At 42.5% G+C, this 19,429-nt stretch overlaps 1 protein-coding gene across 5 annotated transcripts in view; it reads left to right on the forward strand.

The window, feature by feature from the left end:
- The window catches only part of RAPH1 (Ras association (RalGDS/AF-6) and pleckstrin homology domains 1), a 375,673-nt gene that overhangs the window by 183,271 nt on the left and 172,973 nt on the right, over positions 1–19,429 (forward strand). For all 5 annotated transcript variants that reach the window (XM_085648936.1, XM_085648932.1, XM_085648933.1 and 2 more), the window contains exons 3-4: positions 2,275–2,380; positions 2,948–3,465. In XM_085648936.1, the coding sequence (XP_085505062.1) occupies positions 2,275–2,380; positions 2,948–3,465 (624 nt within the window). The remainder of the gene's footprint in view (positions 1–2,274; positions 2,381–2,947; positions 3,466–19,429) is intronic.

A 19,429-nucleotide genomic window follows, 5' to 3' on the forward strand; every position in this document is an offset into this window, starting at 1 on the left:
AGTAGTAAAACTGATCTGTAGGAGTACCAAAAAACTAGTAATACTTTATGCAGACTATGTACAGAAGTATTTCCGCAACTTAAAGCGGAAACTGAATGGGACTAGGATGACCGCGTGTAAAATACTGTAAGTTTGGAGCATGATTTGCAAAGGTTTCAGAACACAGGATAGGCAAGTGAAGGAGCGGAGAGATCTCACGGGATCCAGCGCTAGATTAAATAACTGTTTTTGTGCAGGCAGTAACAAATGCTGGTATGTGCCCTATTTTTAGTTGGCCTCCTGGCCAGTCCATCAAAAGGGAGGACTGCAGAGTCAAACAAAATATAGACTTTCATTATTGGTTTACTGTCCTGGGGTTGATTTATGTGTCTTGCTGGAGTGGACCCCCACACTGGTCATTGTGCTAGAGCACAAAATGTGTTCCAAGGACTACAGCCGGCAGCAATCTGCTTCTTGTTCCTCCACAAAAAAAGGAATAAATACATCTAAAAAAAGCGGTTAGGGGTAGTGGCCAGCATCAGAGAGTAGGAGGAGGCAGCATTTGGAAGTAGGTGGGTGGTAGGGGGAGAAGCACGTGTGGGAGGAACCAATGTGAGGGAGAAACACACAAGGGCGAGCGCAACATGGAGGGAAGAAGCATATAAGTGAGCGAGAGCAATGTAGAGGGAGGCAGCAGTGGGGGAAGAGAGGTACACAAGAGAGATAACTGGAAAACACATGCACTCTTTTGGACTGCTTAATCAATAAGAAAAAAAAGGCAGTGCCTGAGACGTAAGCACTGGAATGACAAGTATAGCGGCTGCGCTCAAGGGCAGGGGGTAACCCAAGAAACGGAACGAGTGCCCACACAAGCTAACAAATATAAAGCGAGCAAATAAGTGACCATAAAGCAGACCATTAGTAAACATTGTGCGGTCTCTAAGCCTGCTGCAAGCGGACAATAGGTCTTTTCATGACCAGATTTCGCTGTCTGGTAGGCAAGATTCCTTTTGTCTCAAACTCTCTGCCCAGCCAGTTACGGAGTGGATATGATCGGCTGCCTGCCAATAAAGTTCTTAAGATGTTTAGAATTTGATTTTAATATTTCAAGTTACAATCCTGGGGATTGTCTTTCTCCTAAGAAGTGCTAGATACTGCAGGATATTATGTGAAAATGTTTTGAACAGCTAGCTGTGCTCTAGTGCGTACCTGTATAGGCCAAAACCCATATATTTTTATTACTTATTTCATATGGTCCGATTCTGGTGGTTAATTCCGCTGCTTTGAATGATGTGTTTTATCTGTGCGAGAGCCACTATAAAATATTGACCGGTATTATAAATCACGTTACTTTTGATTTTTTTATAACACATTTGTTGCACGGCTGTAATTTGTTCGGTCTCGATCAACATGTTACACGAAAAGTCGGTGCTTGTATGGATACAGTAAAAGGCAAAGTAGGTGAACCCGTTTGAAGTATGTAATTGTGAAATAGAGAAAGCAACATCTATTCCCCATTATTGTACAAACATCTTTGCAATTTGTGGGATTAGAAGATTGAATATACTTCAAGAAATATCTCCAGCGACTTTCTTGTGAGCATGGAAATGTTTTGAAAGTGTGAGAAGATGCAGGCATGTTTAGGAGACCTGCTCGCGGCGCTGCAGTTGTATATATGTTAGTTTTTGACGACCTCATAGGAGCCACAGGGGAAAATAATCGCCGTTGGAAGCTCTTTATCTTAGCGTGGCTGTGAAGGCGCTCGTTCCAGTTCATTGTAAAAAGGCTCAGTTGCAAGCCAACTGTATGGGAATCTAGTAATGTAATTGAAAATAAGGTATGCACAGTTCACGAAGATGTGGAGGACCATAAAAGAAAAATAAACACCATTGTTTCATTGCGACACAGTGATAAAGGTGGTGGAATGAAACAGGGAAGTTGGTGGCAGGGTAGGGATCACATGAACAGATTCACATTTTGTGAATCGGTGAAAGGATGGCTTCCGTTCTATATCGCAGAATTGGTTTAAACAGCTGTCTTGTTCTTTTCTAAAGAAATTAGTCGGTGCTTTGATGGATAATTAATATGTTTAGGTTTCTAATATTCAAGACCATTTTGGCTCTTGGCTGTGGCTATATGGTACTCGATCCTTGGTATTGTGATATGGTTTTAATTGTGATCGTTGACACAGATTATTAAATGTTGTGTATCGTAAGTTTTGAGTGTTTTTTTCCTTTAATCATGGTGTATCTTTTCAGCTAAGGAACTATTTGCTTCCCCCCTCTTCTCTATTAGAGTCTAGATACGGAGAAGCCCGAGGAACCAGTGAAGCGATCTCCTCTTTGTCAAGAAAGGAACCTGGCCAATTTCTCATATCGCTTCTCCATGTACAACCTGAATGGTATGCCAAAAACGTGGGATGTTTTGCCACTTTCCAGAGTGGGATTCAGATTTATCAACTCATGTTTTTAAATGTCCGTGTCATAATTATTAGGATTTCCCTTAATACTGTCTCCTCGGCTAATCCGTTCTACCCAGAGTAGAACGGCTGGGAAGAGTAGACACTGTTTGCATGTTACCTTGTACCTGGAAGAGGGTAGGTGGTTGCTGTGGCAATATCCCATCACCAGGGCATGTTAGATTCATTCTTTCCAGTTATGTTGCTTTCTGTTCCCCCCCATCTAGCGTCCATGTAGAAGCACTAGAGTAAAGTCTCTTTTGCTCACCATCCTGAAGTGAGTCTCAGCATATGGCGTTCAGTATAGACGAAGTCTAGTTTTCCTGGATTCCTATAACCCCTAGTGTGCTATCCGGTGTGGCAGGGTTCTGCCTGTGTTTTTATTCATATTAGACAAATGTCTTAACGTAGACAAGACAGTAAAACACTGTTGTGTGCCTTGGGGATGCCAAACTTAAAGAAACATGATTTTTTTTTTGGTCAAGTTATAACACTCTTTATTCTTTGCAGAGGCCCTAAATCAAGGGGAGACGGTGGATCTTGATGCACTTATGGCAGATCTTTGCTCCATAGAGCAAGAACTTAGCAGCATTGGCTCACAGTCGGCAAGGAACACCGCCAAGTCTCAATCCTCTGAGAGAAAGCTATCCACCAAGCCCGTTGGTGGTCGTGTGGCGTCAAAGTCGAGTAGCATGAAAGGACTACCATCTTCATCTGGCAGGGTGTCAAAGCCTTCACATGCCAATTTTTCTTTGGATGACATCACTGCCCAGTTGGAGCAGGCCTCTCTTAGCATGGATGAAGCGGCCCGGCAGTCAATAATGGAAGACCCCAAACCTGTGGTGACAAGCCACCACCGGAGGACAGCATCTGCTGGCACTGTGAGTGACAGCGATTTACGCTCTGTTAGTAACTCGTCTCGCTCAAGCATCACCTCAGCAGCCTCAAGCATGGACTCTTTGGATATTGATAAGATGGGCAGGCCCCAGGAATTGGATTTGATACAGCAAGGACAGCCCATTTCCGAGGTAAAATGACATTTTTAGTGTTTGTGTTTTTCATTTTTGATATATCAGCCTAAAGCATCAATCTAACCCCATAATGTACCATGTTATGTTATTGCAATTTATATAGCGCACTTATACCCGTGGGTGTCTTGGCGCTTTCCAGTTCAACATAATATGCCAAGAAAGCTAGTTTCTAAAAAGCCACGTCTTGAATGACGTCAATGATGTCAAAGCACAGACAAATGGAGGGCATTGGTAAAATCCCTTGATGAGCAATTCATGAATCTCCATATTTAAATATAATGTTATTTACATATGAATAATGTTCATAAGGCTTTTTTGCAGTCCTAATAAAGCAATTCTAATGTTTAAAGCATTGCTCTATCCCTCTATTTGGTGTTTAGTTCAGAGGTATTTTTTAACATCTCTTGAAACTATATTTATATACGTTATTAGCTGTTTAGGTGTACTGCAAATATTTTCTGACACTATGACACAAGATTCGGGTGTACATATCAATCAGGCGGAAATTAGAAGGTTATAGTAACAAATATTAAATGGCAAAATTAAAGAATGCTTCGAGTTTAGAATTCTATGTGTTGCTTGTTGAATTTCAATATTAAGATCAGCACTTTTTAATTTTAAATGTGTTAAGGCTGCATACACGTGACTGCATTTGGTTGACCCTAAAATGATTTTCCAGTTTTCGGTCCTTTCCCCCTCAAAGGATTCTGTACTTTAGGGAACAGTACACAACCTTCAAGGATCAATGAAACAATGGGATTAAGTTCTAAAGCCCAATTATATTACCGTTCTTTTATTTAAATTCTGCTTAGAATACGTAGGTATCATGTCTGCTTTCTGCGAAGGTTTTTGCACTATAGTTGACAGACAGCTGGACCAAGTGCTAGTTTGGTCTTTAATAGACACATCTATCCTGTCCTTCAGCAAAGAAACTCGCAGATCATGGATTTCAAAACATCTTCGTATTTATGGCACTTTTTTGTTTGCTATATAAAAATTTAAAAAATAATATTCTTAGGCTACCCCGCCCCAACACTGTAAAAATTCACACCCAAAATATTGAGTTAATTTTTAATTAAATGTTTGGACACCTTAACGTTCGCTAATACTCAGGAAAACAGGGAGGTTTTTTAATCTAGAAAGCGCAACGAAGGCAAGTACACTGCAAATGTGTAAATGCAATGGCATTATGTACCCTAATAAATTATCACCATTGCTGGAGAAATACAATTGAATGCCACTTTAGTCTCTCTTTTCTCTGGCATATTGGTGAAATAAGCACAGTCATGTGTGCGTTGTGTGGTTTAAAGTGAGGTTTACTTTCTGTCCTTTCCTCTCCCCTGTTTCATCTACGCAGCCTTTGTCAAGCTTGACAACATTTGTTAGACTCTGGGATTGTATGAGAAAATTGCTAAGTATTTTTCCCTGAATGTTTCAGTTCTGTTGTTTGGCGCTTGAAGGCAGGTATGGGGATTGAAGTAACAAGGTGAGGTGCAGTGGCAAAGACGATTGGGCAAATGCTTGATGTATACCAGTGGTCTTCAAACTGTGGGGTGCCTCCCTCGGGAGGTGTGGCAGCACAAGCCCCAACCTTGATGCCTCTCTTTAGAAGCTGATTATCAAGTAAGTGCAACTTCATATAAAGCGAATTTCAAAACACGCTTTAACCCACACAAGACCGCTTTATCACAGTCATTGTGCATTCATCTTGCGCTGGTCTTCTTTTTCCGGTACTTTTGGCTTGCACCCGAGGTCGTATCTCACGCACTAGCGGTTTCCAGAAGTGACTTTTGCACTGGTGGGAGCCAAAATGTAGTAGCAGTGTCCCAGTTCAGCAAAAGGCACAGAGGGCAACACTGCAGAAAGGGGAGCATGGGAAACGTTGTTGGATATGGGTTGTATGGACGCATCATCCCTCTAATGTGCTTAGAGCGCCGGGGAAGAGTCACTAACATGCGGTTGATCATGCACCGCCACTACCAGCCTCTTGGTCACTGATGTGAGTGGAGGATTTGACAGGAAGGGGGTAGGGACATGGATGACTGGCAGTAAGAAAAATAAGCATTTGCAATGCAATAGATCTCACATTTGCCAGAGTTTAAGCTATTGGCATTGTAAATGACAATGCCTTTTATTTATCTGTTTTGATAACGAACACATAAATAAAAGTCATGGTCAATAGCTCAAACTCTTGTAAATGCAAGACCTATTTCACTTCAAAGAAGCAGCCGCCATTGTCCCGGGCTGCTTGGAAAGTGAAAGCGCGCATGGCACATGACAAGTATGCTCTGAAATGAGACCGCAGTGAACTGAGAGGGACACTCAGGAGGTGCATTGACAAGAAGAAGAGGAGGCTAATTAAAAGAGGAGTAAAAGAAATGGGAGCAAGGCAGCATCTAAGGGCCTAGTCCCTTACCCCTCACACGCCAGTGCTATCTATCCATGTTGTGCAAACAGCTTATTAATCTTCCTCCCACACAACACTAACTGCATGTATGTATATGGCATTTCTATAGTGTGAATCTAGCCAAAAAGCCGCGCAGCTCTGTACAGCGTGAAAGGAAAGCATACAGTAAACGAGTGGTAGGAGAGGAGGCTGGGTTGTAGGTAGACTCGCATTTAATCCCACCTGCATTTTGAAGTCTGAGGGGGCCCAGATTCAAAAGATATTGCTTGGGGCCTTGGCATCGGAAAGTTTGAAGACCATTGATTGTAGTGTTGAGGTAGCAGTATGTACGCTAACTTAAGTGATGGAACTGCTGGCTCTTCTAAAAATCGATGCAGTTGTCTGGCTGAAAAGAAGACTTAATGAGTTGACCAAACTTGCATTCTAAACCTCACATGCTGCTTGCTTGATTTCAGAAGGCTGCTAGGGTATTGAGACACTGCACACTCCTTTGTGGCTTTTGTGGTCCTTTGTTATTAGTCTGTCCACTCACAGTTGTCAAATTGGAATCGCCGTAGTTGACCTGTTCTGGGATTTATTTGTCTGGACTGATGATCATTGGCCTTTTCAGCAAAAATATCAATGGCAAAGCAGATGCTGTTTGACGATTATTGTGTCCAGCCATGGTCCTATCGGACATCAGTGCTGTCCCAAAGCAACCCTTCTCTACGATCATCTCTGATTTGAAAGTTGCTGTTTGTATAATTGGTTTGCTGTACATTTGAATCTTAAGTATATCATTCAGTTGTAGGGAAATTAATGTTCTTATACTCAGAATTTGGTATTTCAATTGTTTTTCCTTCAGTGTAACCCCCTGCCCTTTAGTTGCAGTTCTCCAAGACAAGGTCTTCATATGAGCAACTAGAACGCTTAGCCTGCCTCATGCAAGGCAGCACCTTAATGTAGTTCGAACATGCAGATGTACATGTACTTTGTCGGGTGAACGAGTTATCAGTTCATACCACTGTGCTGCTGGATTGGTAAGATTACTATTCCAGTTGTTGTGTATGTGAAAACCTTTGCATCAAGCTGTATGGCAGTGCACAGATTTCAGTGGTTTGCTATTTTTTTTATTCTGCTACTCGAAACTGTAGGACGAACCAAGAAACAAGGTTCCAGGGTTCCAGACCCTACATAATTTTTCAGTGCCTTATCCATTTTGCCTATACTCCCTTGCTGCCTGAGGCTGTAGAATAGAAGAAAAGAAAACTTGGAATTTATAAACTAATGTAGCATAAAACGCTAGTTTTTATCGTCCTATCTAAAGCCTTCCTGCAACTCTTGTTGTGCAGTTCATCCTCTGATCTCCCACAGCAGGCTCTCATAAAGAAAATTTTAGATATATCTTCTTATTACAGGGTAAATTAAATAAAAAGGAATTGTAGCAGTAAAATCTTGTGTGCAAATACCACCACCCTATCTCTGTGAAGGACTACAAGGATTTGATGTACAACAAGCTTAAACCTTGACAATCTGCAGCCTATTGTCAAAAAAGGGGTTATAAAATGGGAGAGGGAGCACCCCTACCAACTTAATAAACCCACTCTGGTTAGGTAAAAACACAGTTCTGTGAGAATCTTTGCTCAACCCTTGGTAGTTACGGCACAATAATCAGGCAATACCCAGGGAAGTGTGTGCTAAGTTCAAGCAGTACGAATAATTTCAACACAATTCAGTAAGATAGTGAAGAAGTTAATGGACAAACAGACAACAAGATCATACAAATAATAGGTTAAGGGGAACCAGATATGTGTTTTTTTTAAGTTTGGAGGAAAGAACACACATAGAAAAAAAGTCAGTGGAACTGTTTAATGCCAGGTCAGGTGGCATAGTGGACTAATGCATCCACTGTAGGGTCCAGTGTTTGACCTCCTGGTCACAGGTTTGAATCCCGGTAGGTCCACTCAGCCTTTCATCCTTCTAATGTCAATAAAATGAATACCATTGAGTTGGGTAATAATAAACATCTCTAGTTCAGCGCCAAGATACCCTTCTAGGTGAACGTGCGCTTTACAAATACACGTTATGTTTATGTTGGATGGGACCTAGTCTGATTCCAGGCTGTTCTCAGTGGAGCGGGCTCAGATACACCAAGCAGATTGTCCCAGCCAAAGGCTTCCCTTCAGACCAGTCTCCAACTACTGGGAAAGCTTCTTCTGGTCATTCCTGCAGCCCGAGCTCCTCAGGGCAAGCTTCTGGCACCATTGTCTCCTGCAGGGTATAGTCCTCTTTAGACAGCTGGGCTCTCTTGGAATGAGTCTGTCAGCTTTTTGTGTACATGAAGCGGATAAACAGGAGGCCAGCCACTTGACTTTTGGAGAGTAGTTCCAATCCCTTTGTGCCAGCCGGATTCCGGGGTCCTTAAGTCCTTGTGTGAGTCCTCTAGTGGGAGCCAGGAGTCCAGAGCCGCGATTTGTTTTTCTTTTGGCCGTGCCAACTTCTTAAGTAGATCTTTTCCCCATTTCCAGGAATATTCTGAGTAGGTAGTGGTGGGGGTGACAGATGTAATCTGTGCTCCAGGCCATAATTGTAGCTGTTCTACCACCAAAGCCTAGCTATTTTACAATTTCCCAGGGGCCCCTGTTTCAAGATGGTGGGAACAAGCTGCTATCAGACAGGCTTGCCATCAGGTTTGTAGCCATTCCCCTAGCTGACATGGTCAAAACTGGTTTCCCCTCCTGCTGTGGCTGAGGCCTGGCTCTCTTGGAAAGTCCTGGGGTTTAATAGGCGAATCCCTCCCTAGCATCTCCAAGTCAGAAAAGGAAGTGCTAATGTTGTCCTTTGTTCTACTGATTCACCGTATCCACTTCCAGACAGCTACTCTCTGCTAAGTGGTCACCCACTGGCCTTTCATCGTCCCAGAGGCAAGTCTTTGTCCTCTGAGCCAGGGTTGTTGACTCTCCCAGCCAAAGATGTGTATTATAGCTTTAAACATGTGATGTGGCAGAACTGGTTTTAAGGCAGTGTAGGCCCAGGCAACCTAAAGTACGTTTTTACAAAGTTGCTGCTCTGCTTAAGTTAACAAAAATCTGATTTTACCATTAATACAGATTTTAAAAACTATGCAGGATATAACTTTGAAGCATTTTTTTTTGTTATCCCTTTCCTAAGCGAAAGAGGAAAACAAAGAGTTTAATCCCACTTTGGCTGAAAAAGCCTAGTCTATTTAGTAAAATAGCTTTAGGCTTTATTTCGCTGTAGGGGCACACTAACCCCAATATGTAGTGTGGCCCATTTTTGTATAATACATAGGATTCTGTAATCCCAGTATAAATGTTAGTCTCCAATTTCTGTATAATATGCGTCTTGTGATGCACCTGGAGAGAGATAAATAAAAGACGTCAAAACGTGACTATAATAAGTTATTACAGTAGAGTTCTTCTGTCACAATGCCTGCTGCCCGAGCAAGCAACTCAGGTCAAAGGGAGGTCAGAGGTCACAGAGCAAAATTGAATCAGCTGTTTAAAGCAACAAAAAATTGCAACATTGCTTTTCTTTCTTTTGCTAAATTTTTCTAGCTTACAATGATAAACAGGGAGAGCGTGTTTTTTTTTTTTGTACTCCTTAGAAAGTTAAAAGCTAGAATATTTCTGCATGTTTTTTCGCATTCTGAGCTACACCAGCTTTTTTTTATATTTTTATTTTTAAAGCTTACTTGTATAGAACTGTTTCTAATATCTGTTTTCAACAAATATCTAGCAGGTTCTTGATGTGTTTAATTTTGCACTAGAGGTTTTATTTTTATTCTTGATGTTTCCAAGCATGCTCACTCTTTCATATGAGAAAGCTATTCACCATGGTTTCAAATAGATTGTGAGAAAGGTGATGGTGTGACCATGTTATATGGGATAAAGTACCCCTTGGTGTACATGATAATGATATTGCAAGTCCCCTTAGATTTCCCTAACCTTATAAAGGAACACCACTTTTGGCCACGTTCATCTGTATGGTTATGGAACGCCTTGGTGACTTTCAATATCCTTTTAATGTACAGTAGTGGGTACTTTATGCCTTATATATCGTCATCTTGCCCTGCAGACTTGAAAGCCACACTTTTTGGGTAACGTATAAATATATTAAAATTATCTTTCGTACATGGCAAAGGCATTTTTCCCTGCCATGTGTTATTGCAGTGCATTTAAACTGCTACCCAGCTAGAGCTCTTTGCTGCTCCTGGCACATATGTTTGTCATGCACGTGGGTGGTGTAAACACATACTACATTCCACATATGACATTTAACTTTCCATGCCATCGGTGCACTTAGCCACCATTTACAGTCTGCTTATATGGAATTTAAAAAGAAAAAATAGGGAGTTATAATTTACAGCACTTGTTTTAATGCGGCAGAGTGCTGTAACTCTTGTGGAGCCATGGACGTGACAACCTTTGGTAACCAATGCAGGTGATACATTCTTAAACCCCAGCATGTCTGTGGTTTGATAATGTACTGTATGGTCTTGCTGCAAGAAGTGTCTGACTTTCTCTAGATGCTTTGCTCTCCTCGACACGTGCTACAGGCTTGTCACTTGTGGATGAAGTAAAAATATGAGTCGTAAACCACCCTGTCTTGTGGCTTTTGTAACCCCATACAGAGCAGATGCCATTTTACTTGGGCGAAGAATGCAGCGCGAGGTGGCTCTTGTTGTTAGTTGTAGATTTGAGAGACTTTTTGGATCCAAGATGAGGAACGTGTTTTAATACGATCTGTACTTCCTATAACATGATGGCTACAAATCATCTGGGCCCGCACTATAAGTGCCCGCGTACTGGACCCCAAAGGTTAGATCTTTCCGGTAATGCATAGTTTTGTGAAACATTTTTAGGTGGGTGATTACCCTTAAATTTGGATATTTGATGAAAAATGGACTAGAGAAATGATTGTTCTCATGGATTTCTTTCTGGTCTCCCGCCCTCTGATAGTTGATCCCGTAAGTACGGTAATATTTGTCCGTGAGAAGGGAAGTTGAGTAATGTCCTCCCTGCTTATTCCCAGTTCCTAGAGGTAAGCAGTTGAATTACTCTGCTGTACAGGGTATGATGTACCTTTCACGAATCTATTGCGTTCCCTGGTATCTTATTTTCTTTGCACTGCTAAGTGGTGATTGAGCAGTAAAAACAAACGGTGAGCTCGTTCTCTAGTATTGGCTCGGGTTTGTGGTTGGTTCTCAGACAGGTTATATCAATGGAAATCCTTCTTATCAGAAGATGCTAGGGATAACAGTAATACAATTAGAAATGCAGCCATTTTTTGTACACAATTTTTCATATTTTGTTTAGATTTATTTAGATTTTGTGTAAACAGCAAATAGGATAATTGCGAAAAAAATAGACAAATAAACGTTCCTCATTGAGACTTGTGTGGGCTTTCAGAACTCAAGGTGTTCGATTTTTCTTCTTATTTTGCTCCCCCCCCCACAAAAAAAAGAGTATACAGAACATGAGATAATACTACAAAGACCAATTGCACCTTGGTATGATACATTTGTGCACAACAACTGCTTGTTAATTTTTCGTGTTTTGAAAAGAAAGAAATGCAGAAGTCGCTGAAGTCGGCCAGTTATTACCTTTAAAAAGGTAATGCATCTTGGTAATCTCCTATATCTGGTAAGGGATGAACACTGAGATGTACAGATAAAATGAAAAAGCTCCAGCATTGAACTTGGCACAAAAAAAAAAAACAAATCCACGATTTTTTTCTGTTACCTACTGCGAAATGAACTCAACATAGTGCCATTGGTCAGATGGTTGCAAACATGGTTGCAGTCCGATTTCTTCTTGTTAGCTGCAACATGTTACCGAATGTGGCACATACTGTGCCTGCCTTTAGGGCCGGGTTTAGATGTTTATTTTCATCCTTTGTTACATCGATGATCATCCTGTTGTGTCCCTCAATGTGACTAAGTCATTCTTATTGATGGGATTCTGGGTTTGTGGCAGGTTTCCCTTCCATTGATACCATGGTCTATAAGCCTGTTGGCATCTTTGAGAATCATCAGTGTAGTAGTGTCAAAATGCCAGTTTTTTGGACCAGTCTATTCTGACTTGACTAGCAGGTTTAAGCGACGACATGTTTGTCAAATGATCAGCAGTGATGTTTTGCCTTGTTGAGGGTGGGAGGGAGAGAGACAGTGTGTGTGTGTGTGTGTGTGTGTGTGTGTGTGTGTGTGTGTGTGTGTAGACATGTTAGAGTGAATTCCCGCGATATAAGATGAATTTGCTGTGAAACTTGTGTTGTTTAAAAGATGATTGTTGTCCGTTTCTCAGTTGGGTGGTGCACCTTAGATGCCTGCTATGTCAGTGTCATGGGGCATTTTGGATATGCAACTAGGCTTCACGTTCAGGAGTACGACTGACGCAGTTCAGGTTAAGCTGCATTTTTGTGCAGTCTCTAAGAGGGCATGTTCGATCAGGTTGGGAACCATTTTCATTTGCATGCATCTCTTTACCGGGGTCTCCAAACTAGGATCTAATTGGACTCTCAGATCCCATCTTCACATCTCTCCACACCAATTGTGTGCTCCTCTTAACATCCCATCTCAGTAGCAGGATTACCTATGTCCTTAATATGCACACTGTGGACAAATGAATTATCATTCATAGTCTCATATTATTTTCTTTGGGAAAATGTCTGAATAGTGCCGCTTGGGGGTGGACTACTCAGTGACTGCAATAAAAGCTGCATATTCAAAGGCTTGACATTCTTGAATGGTTTGTACTCGAGATCAGTCTGGTGAAGTAATGGGATGGGAGAGAATTTCAAAACAAGGCATCAAGCACAGAAAGAACATTCACCTCTGTTCACTTTGTGGCTCGACCAGAGGGGCATAGATTTTGAAAGTAAAAAAAATCATGTGGGATCATAGGGGTAGAATTTGTTGTAGAGGAGCGACTTGTCCTGGCCACAGTGGACCCCATGGGCAAAGCTGAGCGACTTGAATTTGTCTTTCTTGTACAACAGGATCCAAAGCAGGACCTTGAGGATTAGAGTGATGGAATTGAAAAGATGAAGGTGAGGGAGGGATGACTAGCCCTGATCACCTGCGCTGCAGGCCAGGACATGTACAAGTTGTAGTTCAGGCAGCGGATCAGAATGGCATTGACAGTCCTCCAGTGGGGGAAGATGAGAAAGGAGTGAAACCTTTAATGATTTTGAGGTGGTAGAATGTTACTCACTTTGAAGGTTATTTGTAGAGGGAGTACGGAGGTCTGATCCAATATGAAGCCAATATCCCAAACTGGGGTTGCTGGATTGGCAGTGAGGTGTGTGCCAAAGGAAGATCCCTCATTTATTGCTGTGTTGAGATGGAGAAGGGTATGCAAGGGGGCTGTTTTTGTCACACTGTAGTGTGGTTCTAGAGTTATCAGCAAACGCATAACAAATATTAGGATGTACAGTCTGAGTTACAAGCTGAACAGTATGGGGTAAGAGACTAGCCCTCGGGACACCATGTCCTGATGAAACTTTAGATGTAGAGACAGTGTATAAAAAAGAAAATGGTAGAGAAGCTGCCACGTCTTGTATTTTTTTGTTTTGTTTTATTAGAGTGAGGGAGAGCTGAGGGCTACTCATTTTGCTAGATGCTTAGGCTCCTGTGAGGACAGAGGCAACCGGGGAGCCCTAAGCATGCTTCTAAAGGCTTTCCTATAGAATTCCAGGTCTGGTTGGCCATGACTGTGCTTTCAGTGCTCAGGGCCTTGTAGTAAGTGTCTGAGAAAGCTGCTTCAGGGACATTTAGTGCTGGCAGCCTCCAGAGATCTGGAACTCAAGTTCGGAACACCTGAATGGCGCTGGATCTATAGCCGTCAATTTCCCATCAAGATTTTGAGCCAGAGCATCCACTCGCTTCTGCCAACATGTTCCGATTGGCCAAGCATTCCCTAGACCTGCCGTCAGTGGCATGTGTCTTGATGTAAACCACCTCCAAGAAATTGGAGTCCAGACACCCAGTACTGTGATGGCGGAGAGGGCAGAGGCTTGTTTTTCTTGGACAATTGGAGCTTGGCCAGTCGACTGAGCCAGGCTAGTCTGTTTTTTCCTCTCCAAGAGAGTGATTAATTGTCATGGTGAACAACTATTGCAGGCAGTTTGTGAGGGGTGTCTGACCAGGTCACAGCAGTGGATAAAGTCAGGAGAGGTGCAAGGATTACTGGAACTATTGGCAAGAACGTTTTTGTCTGTTGCACTTTCCCATTTCCTAGCCCAATGGTTGTATTTTCAGCAGCTTGCTACCCTATACCTTTTGAAGGCGCATATGTTATTTCGCAATGTGAACTTGCTTACCCTGGGTGACATTGCATGGCTGGGAGATGAAGGAGCAACTTGCACACCTCTTGCAACGGAACGCAGTTGAGGTCTGTGTCCAGGTGCTCTGTGTTTTTCAGGTTGATGTAATGCTACGTCACCCCAGGTACAGTCACCCCCACATCAAACACCTAAATTAAATTCTTGCGAAAACGAGTTGCTGTAGTCTGACCACAACACAAGATGGGCGGGTTAGACTTAACATATCCGTTTACAACAGAAGAAAACACAGAATGATGGATGGTACTAAGTAATGTTTTCTTTGTAGACTAAATAAACCCGGAGCAGTGAAGGCCCACCTGTCAAAGAGATACAAACACTAATAGACCTGACTCGAGAAATACCCTCAAGTAATCCCCATGAATCCATGGGACTTCTGTAAGGTTAGCCAGGCTGGGTCTGAGTCAGACAAAAGTAAACCTTGGAGAATGGAGCAGAGGGTGAGTAGTCTTTGAGAAGGCGAAGCACCCGAAAATGTTTTTATAGACTGCCCTCGTATGAGCCCAGCTTCCTGTGGCCCCTCTCCTAATCAGTGGAAGACCCTCCACCAGCGGTTGCTGTTAAAATGCCCAACTTCACACACCTTAGTGGCACTTGACTCCTTTGTCGACGGAAACACAAAAAATATTCATTCTAAACCGGCTCCTCGCAGGTACCAGTACATTACCGCCTCTTCCAAATTCACAATTCTCCCGTTATTTATGTTTTTCCTTTTGTGAACTACTTTTACTCGAAATAAATGTTTGACTGGCAGGCAGCGCACTCATTCAACACAGACGTTTTACCTCATTAAGGCCTCCTCCCCCCACCTGCTTACTCCAAGAAAAAAATCCACATATGCTGTGATTAAATGTTTGCTCAGTACTATTGTCGTGTTAGCAAAACAAAACCAGCATTTTTCCTTACTTAAATACCATCAGACGAAGAAGACCTCCTATTAATTGAAAAAAAGGCTTCTGAATTCTAATTTCAGTTCAGACTGTCCCAGTTTGTTAACCTCGCATGCCAGCTTGATGCCGAGACATTTGTAGTTTTTGAAAGGAATTTTTTTTTCGACAATAAATTCCACTGTGCAGTGGAAAACAGAAGCATTATATAACTTTCATGGCCAAAGACCATGTGAGCCAAATCTTTAAAAAGCACAGAGGACACAAAATGAAAAGCAGCAGTCGAAAACTCGAATTACTTGGAAACCGTGTCTTATGTTAATGGACTTTGCTATTTTGAACTTCGCTGCCATCGTCCCTGTTAACAAACTCTGAGTGTCTGTGGGGACAATTGGCCCAGCCCAGCGTGGCCGCTGGAAGAACAGAAGAAGATCAGGTAAGTACCCAATGAGTCCGAAACGCGTGGATTGGTACAATTTTTCGTCAAATCCCCCTGGGTCTGATCTGTCTTTTCCTCTATGGTCTTTAGCCCATATCAACAACAAGATGATCCAGAACAATGAAGATTAAAATCATGTTTTAGGACCCCCCCCTCCCCCCAAACCCCACTTATATAGGAAACTTTTGGAGCCTCAAAATGAAGTTGGGGGTGATTAGAACAGATGTCATTTATTTTCTGGCTGCCATGCGACATGTGAAGCTGCCATGGGACCTGTGACACTGATGCTACAAGCTAAGAAGCACACCAGTGTTGGCACTTACGCACAGATGTAGGAGGCCTTGATCTCTTTCTTCTCATTCTCCCTTTGGGAGCCCTTTTAACAGTGTTTTTTTAATACTATGGTCTAAAAATGGTCTTCGTCTTGCACCCACCTGTCTCGAGGTCTCCGCCAGTGAGAACTGATGTCACCTTGTCACAGTACTGGAAACTGCATTCTTACCAGCTGTCAGTTCAATGTGCCCGTCTCACAGTCGACACTCACGCCATACTTGCACTCACCTCAGTTGACAGGTGTCAGCTGTTAACCAGCATTTGGGTTTTGCATCTTCACTTTACGCCTAAGGGTCAGTAACTCGGCCTGACTGTGTCGATTTTAATGGTCTTGGTTTAAGGCCGATTTGTCCATCTTTTTTAACTTTAACACAGTTGTTTTCTCTTGGTGCCTGGCACTAACACATTATTCCAGTCTCTGCACGGCATGCAATGGACATATTTTACTACTCGAGCCTCTCTTCTTTTCAAAGACAAAAATAAACATATTTCCTCTGCGTGCCATGAGAACAGTGCAGTAAATTCATCTTGCATGGCACAGGCGCCTCACAGAAAGTGTGATCATCTGTGCACAGGGGCTCACCCGGTCTCAGCTAACAACCCCACAGAGGTTGTTCAGGCTTCATCCAAAACCCTTCACCTCCTTCCCACCACTGGATCACTTTGGTAGGTTTTGAAGCTTGGAGTAGCTCCATTTAGGGTCCCGGTTCTACTAAATTAGGAACAGTTGTTGTCTTTTAGGATAAACTACAATCAAATCCCCCAACAGACACCCTCCACCCCCTACCTAGAGAAATTTGCATTGATGTCATTTGAGTGGTGTTAAACGCCCAGAATAACCTCTCTTCTGCGAATGTCTCTTCCAGAGATAGTGCGGTGGTACATCACCACAACATGCGTAATGTGTGGCTCACTGGTGACTGTTCTCTGATGTGTTCACCCTCAGCCATTCCTGCGTCTGCTCATCTGTTCCCATGGACGCTTTATGGGACAAAGTTGGAGTTAGGCTGAAGAAGTTACTCGTGTGGTGATTCTGTTTGTATTGGCCCTTGCACTCTCTGCCATTATGTTTTTTCATTTGCATACCCCGAGGCCCTGCTATCAGTATGCGCTTTGACATCAACATTCCGCAACCAGACATCTTGACCGTCAGGTCGACATCATTAAATCCTCAAATGGATTTGTTAATCTGTTCATGTCAAGTTTTTGTTCTTTGAACTACTTATCTGGCAACAGCCTCAGCACATTTGGGTGTAAGTAGCATTCCTAGTCAACTCAGTGGGTGAGGTCGGTCGGTGAGAATAGATTGGTCCTTATGTGTGTAGGAACGCAGCCAAAGACCGCTTATGAGCCGGTGGTGGTGATTTGAAATTACTTGCAAACAAATGTCTCTTCTAGAGTGCACTGGCATACAAGCTTGCCGTTACTGCACACATATCCAATGCCCTTAGGAATTTGGTCTCATCTGTTACGTTCTCATGCAGTGAGGATTATGTAGTACTTTACATTACATGCATTGATTGCCCCGACAGTGTTTGACATGTCACCATCTATTAGAAATGGGTGTAGCGCAGCTTTTTCCATAAAACAAAGCGGCGTTCCGAGTGCTGTGCTGTGCTGTACAAGCAAATTCAGTATTCAGACATTCCTCATCCGTTTGAACTCGATTTATCTGCTATTAAATGTGAGGGAAAACGGATATCTGGTTTCTGTTCTTAATTTGAAAAAAACCCAAAAAACTTAAGGCCGGGTCCCTCCTCAGGAGGCCACCGTGGCTTGCACCACCCGTTGCCCCTGCCATCGCTGCCAATGACATTGCATACACAACTACTAACCCTCACACTGCTACAAGTGTGAGAATTCAGACTGTTCAAGGCTAACAATGTCTTAAAAATGCTTTGGGCTGAAGGTATTAGTTGTTTTTTTCAATTTATATTGAATTCATAAACAGCTGTTGTTCAAATTACACAAACGGCGCCACCATGTGAAATTTATCATACGTGCAGGTGCCGAGCACCGGAAATTACCGGCTCAAATTAGGCACTTTGTGGTTTGTTCATACTTCTGTGTCTACCAGAAGTAGGCGCCATTTAGCTTTAGTCACGCCAATCCTATTAACATCCATTCTCTAGCCCGTTTCATGCAATATCTCATTGGCCAGGTAACTGTTCCTCATAGTGTCACCTAGTGTCAGATATTTCTGGGTGTTGTCTAGGGTGTGCATGACACCCTGCAGCCCGCTGCCTTCTTCCTAGCTCATCATCTCTAACATGGTCCTGTTAAGCACAAAAAATATGGGAAGTGACATGGATGCACTCCAGAGGAAGTAGACGTTTGCCTAGCGGGGGCCTTCATAAACTCTTTCTTCCCTTTTAAATAAACCCTGCTGCAGCTTTTGCCAGCAAGTGGTGCCATTTATTACAAGTTGAAAATTGAGCACTCTTTAAGGTATAAGAGTACTCGACTTGTCGAAAAGGTATTTGCACACCTTAATTTGTAAGTTGTTTTGCCTGATTAATTACACCAAGGTAACATCAGATTTAGGCGTGTTGATATAGGAACAGTAAGCAGAGATGTATTAAAAGAATAAGTTACAAACAACAAGCAATAACTTGTGAATGCATAATAAACCAGTTATCCGTTTCTTTAGGTACTCGACAGCTTTACAAAAGTTTACTGAGGCCATGTAAAGTTCAAAATATTATCCATTTGGAGGCACAAGTTCCAAGGTCCCTGTCTTGTAATATGGCACTGTTGGCAAAATGTGTGGCTAACTATTACCTGCTGTGCAGACTGACTATATTGTTGGCATGTATTATTCCACACGTTTGGTCCTTTAACCAACTCATGGTTAATATTTTGCCAACTCCTTGAAAGTTATGTCCAGCATCCATCTGACCCCTTGTGTCCTGTCCTGGTGATTCATCTTGCTAGCTGTTGGTTAGCGGGAGCTACCAATCAATAAAGAATCAATGGCTAGCTATTATTTTCCTGTCTGTCTCCTTTGTTATGGCGCTTCCTAGGTTACTTGTACCTCGGTTTGGCAAGCTTTGACTATTAAGAATTTTCCTACTTCATGCTTTGTCCTTTCAGGCCCCACTTAAAGTCTCGTAGGTTTTAAGCTTTTCATGCGAGCCAATTAATTCAGCACCCTGTGAGCCGAAGGTGATGTGCAGTTGAATGATAATGACACAGCAGTGAAGGGACAGCTCGGAATTAGAGAACGGGGAAACAGCATCAGGCACTTCGCGTCCAGGCCTCGTGCCTGCAAAGATGAAGATCACTTTTATAGATGAGTTGCACGAGTTAGATTCTGACTGTACACTGGAAGACTGTTGAGGAGAGAGGGGAAGAGTGTGAGAAGGACAGGTGGAGCAGGAAGGGCTGTGCGCCACCCCGTGTACCACTTTAAGCAGGGGACATATGGTTTCTATAGTAGCTGTTTAACCTTTTATTATCACTTTAATTTTTTCGATGGATTATTGAAAATCTCAGTAGTTGTTCTTATTTTGCTAATTGCTAGGGTGAAGTAGCAGGTTTGGGAGGGGGGTG

This window comes from Triturus cristatus, chromosome 3_2 (genome assembly GCF_964204655.1).
Source record: "Triturus cristatus chromosome 3_2, aTriCri1.1, whole genome shotgun sequence".
NCBI classification, from domain to species: domain Eukaryota; kingdom Metazoa; phylum Chordata; class Amphibia; order Caudata; family Salamandridae; genus Triturus; species Triturus cristatus.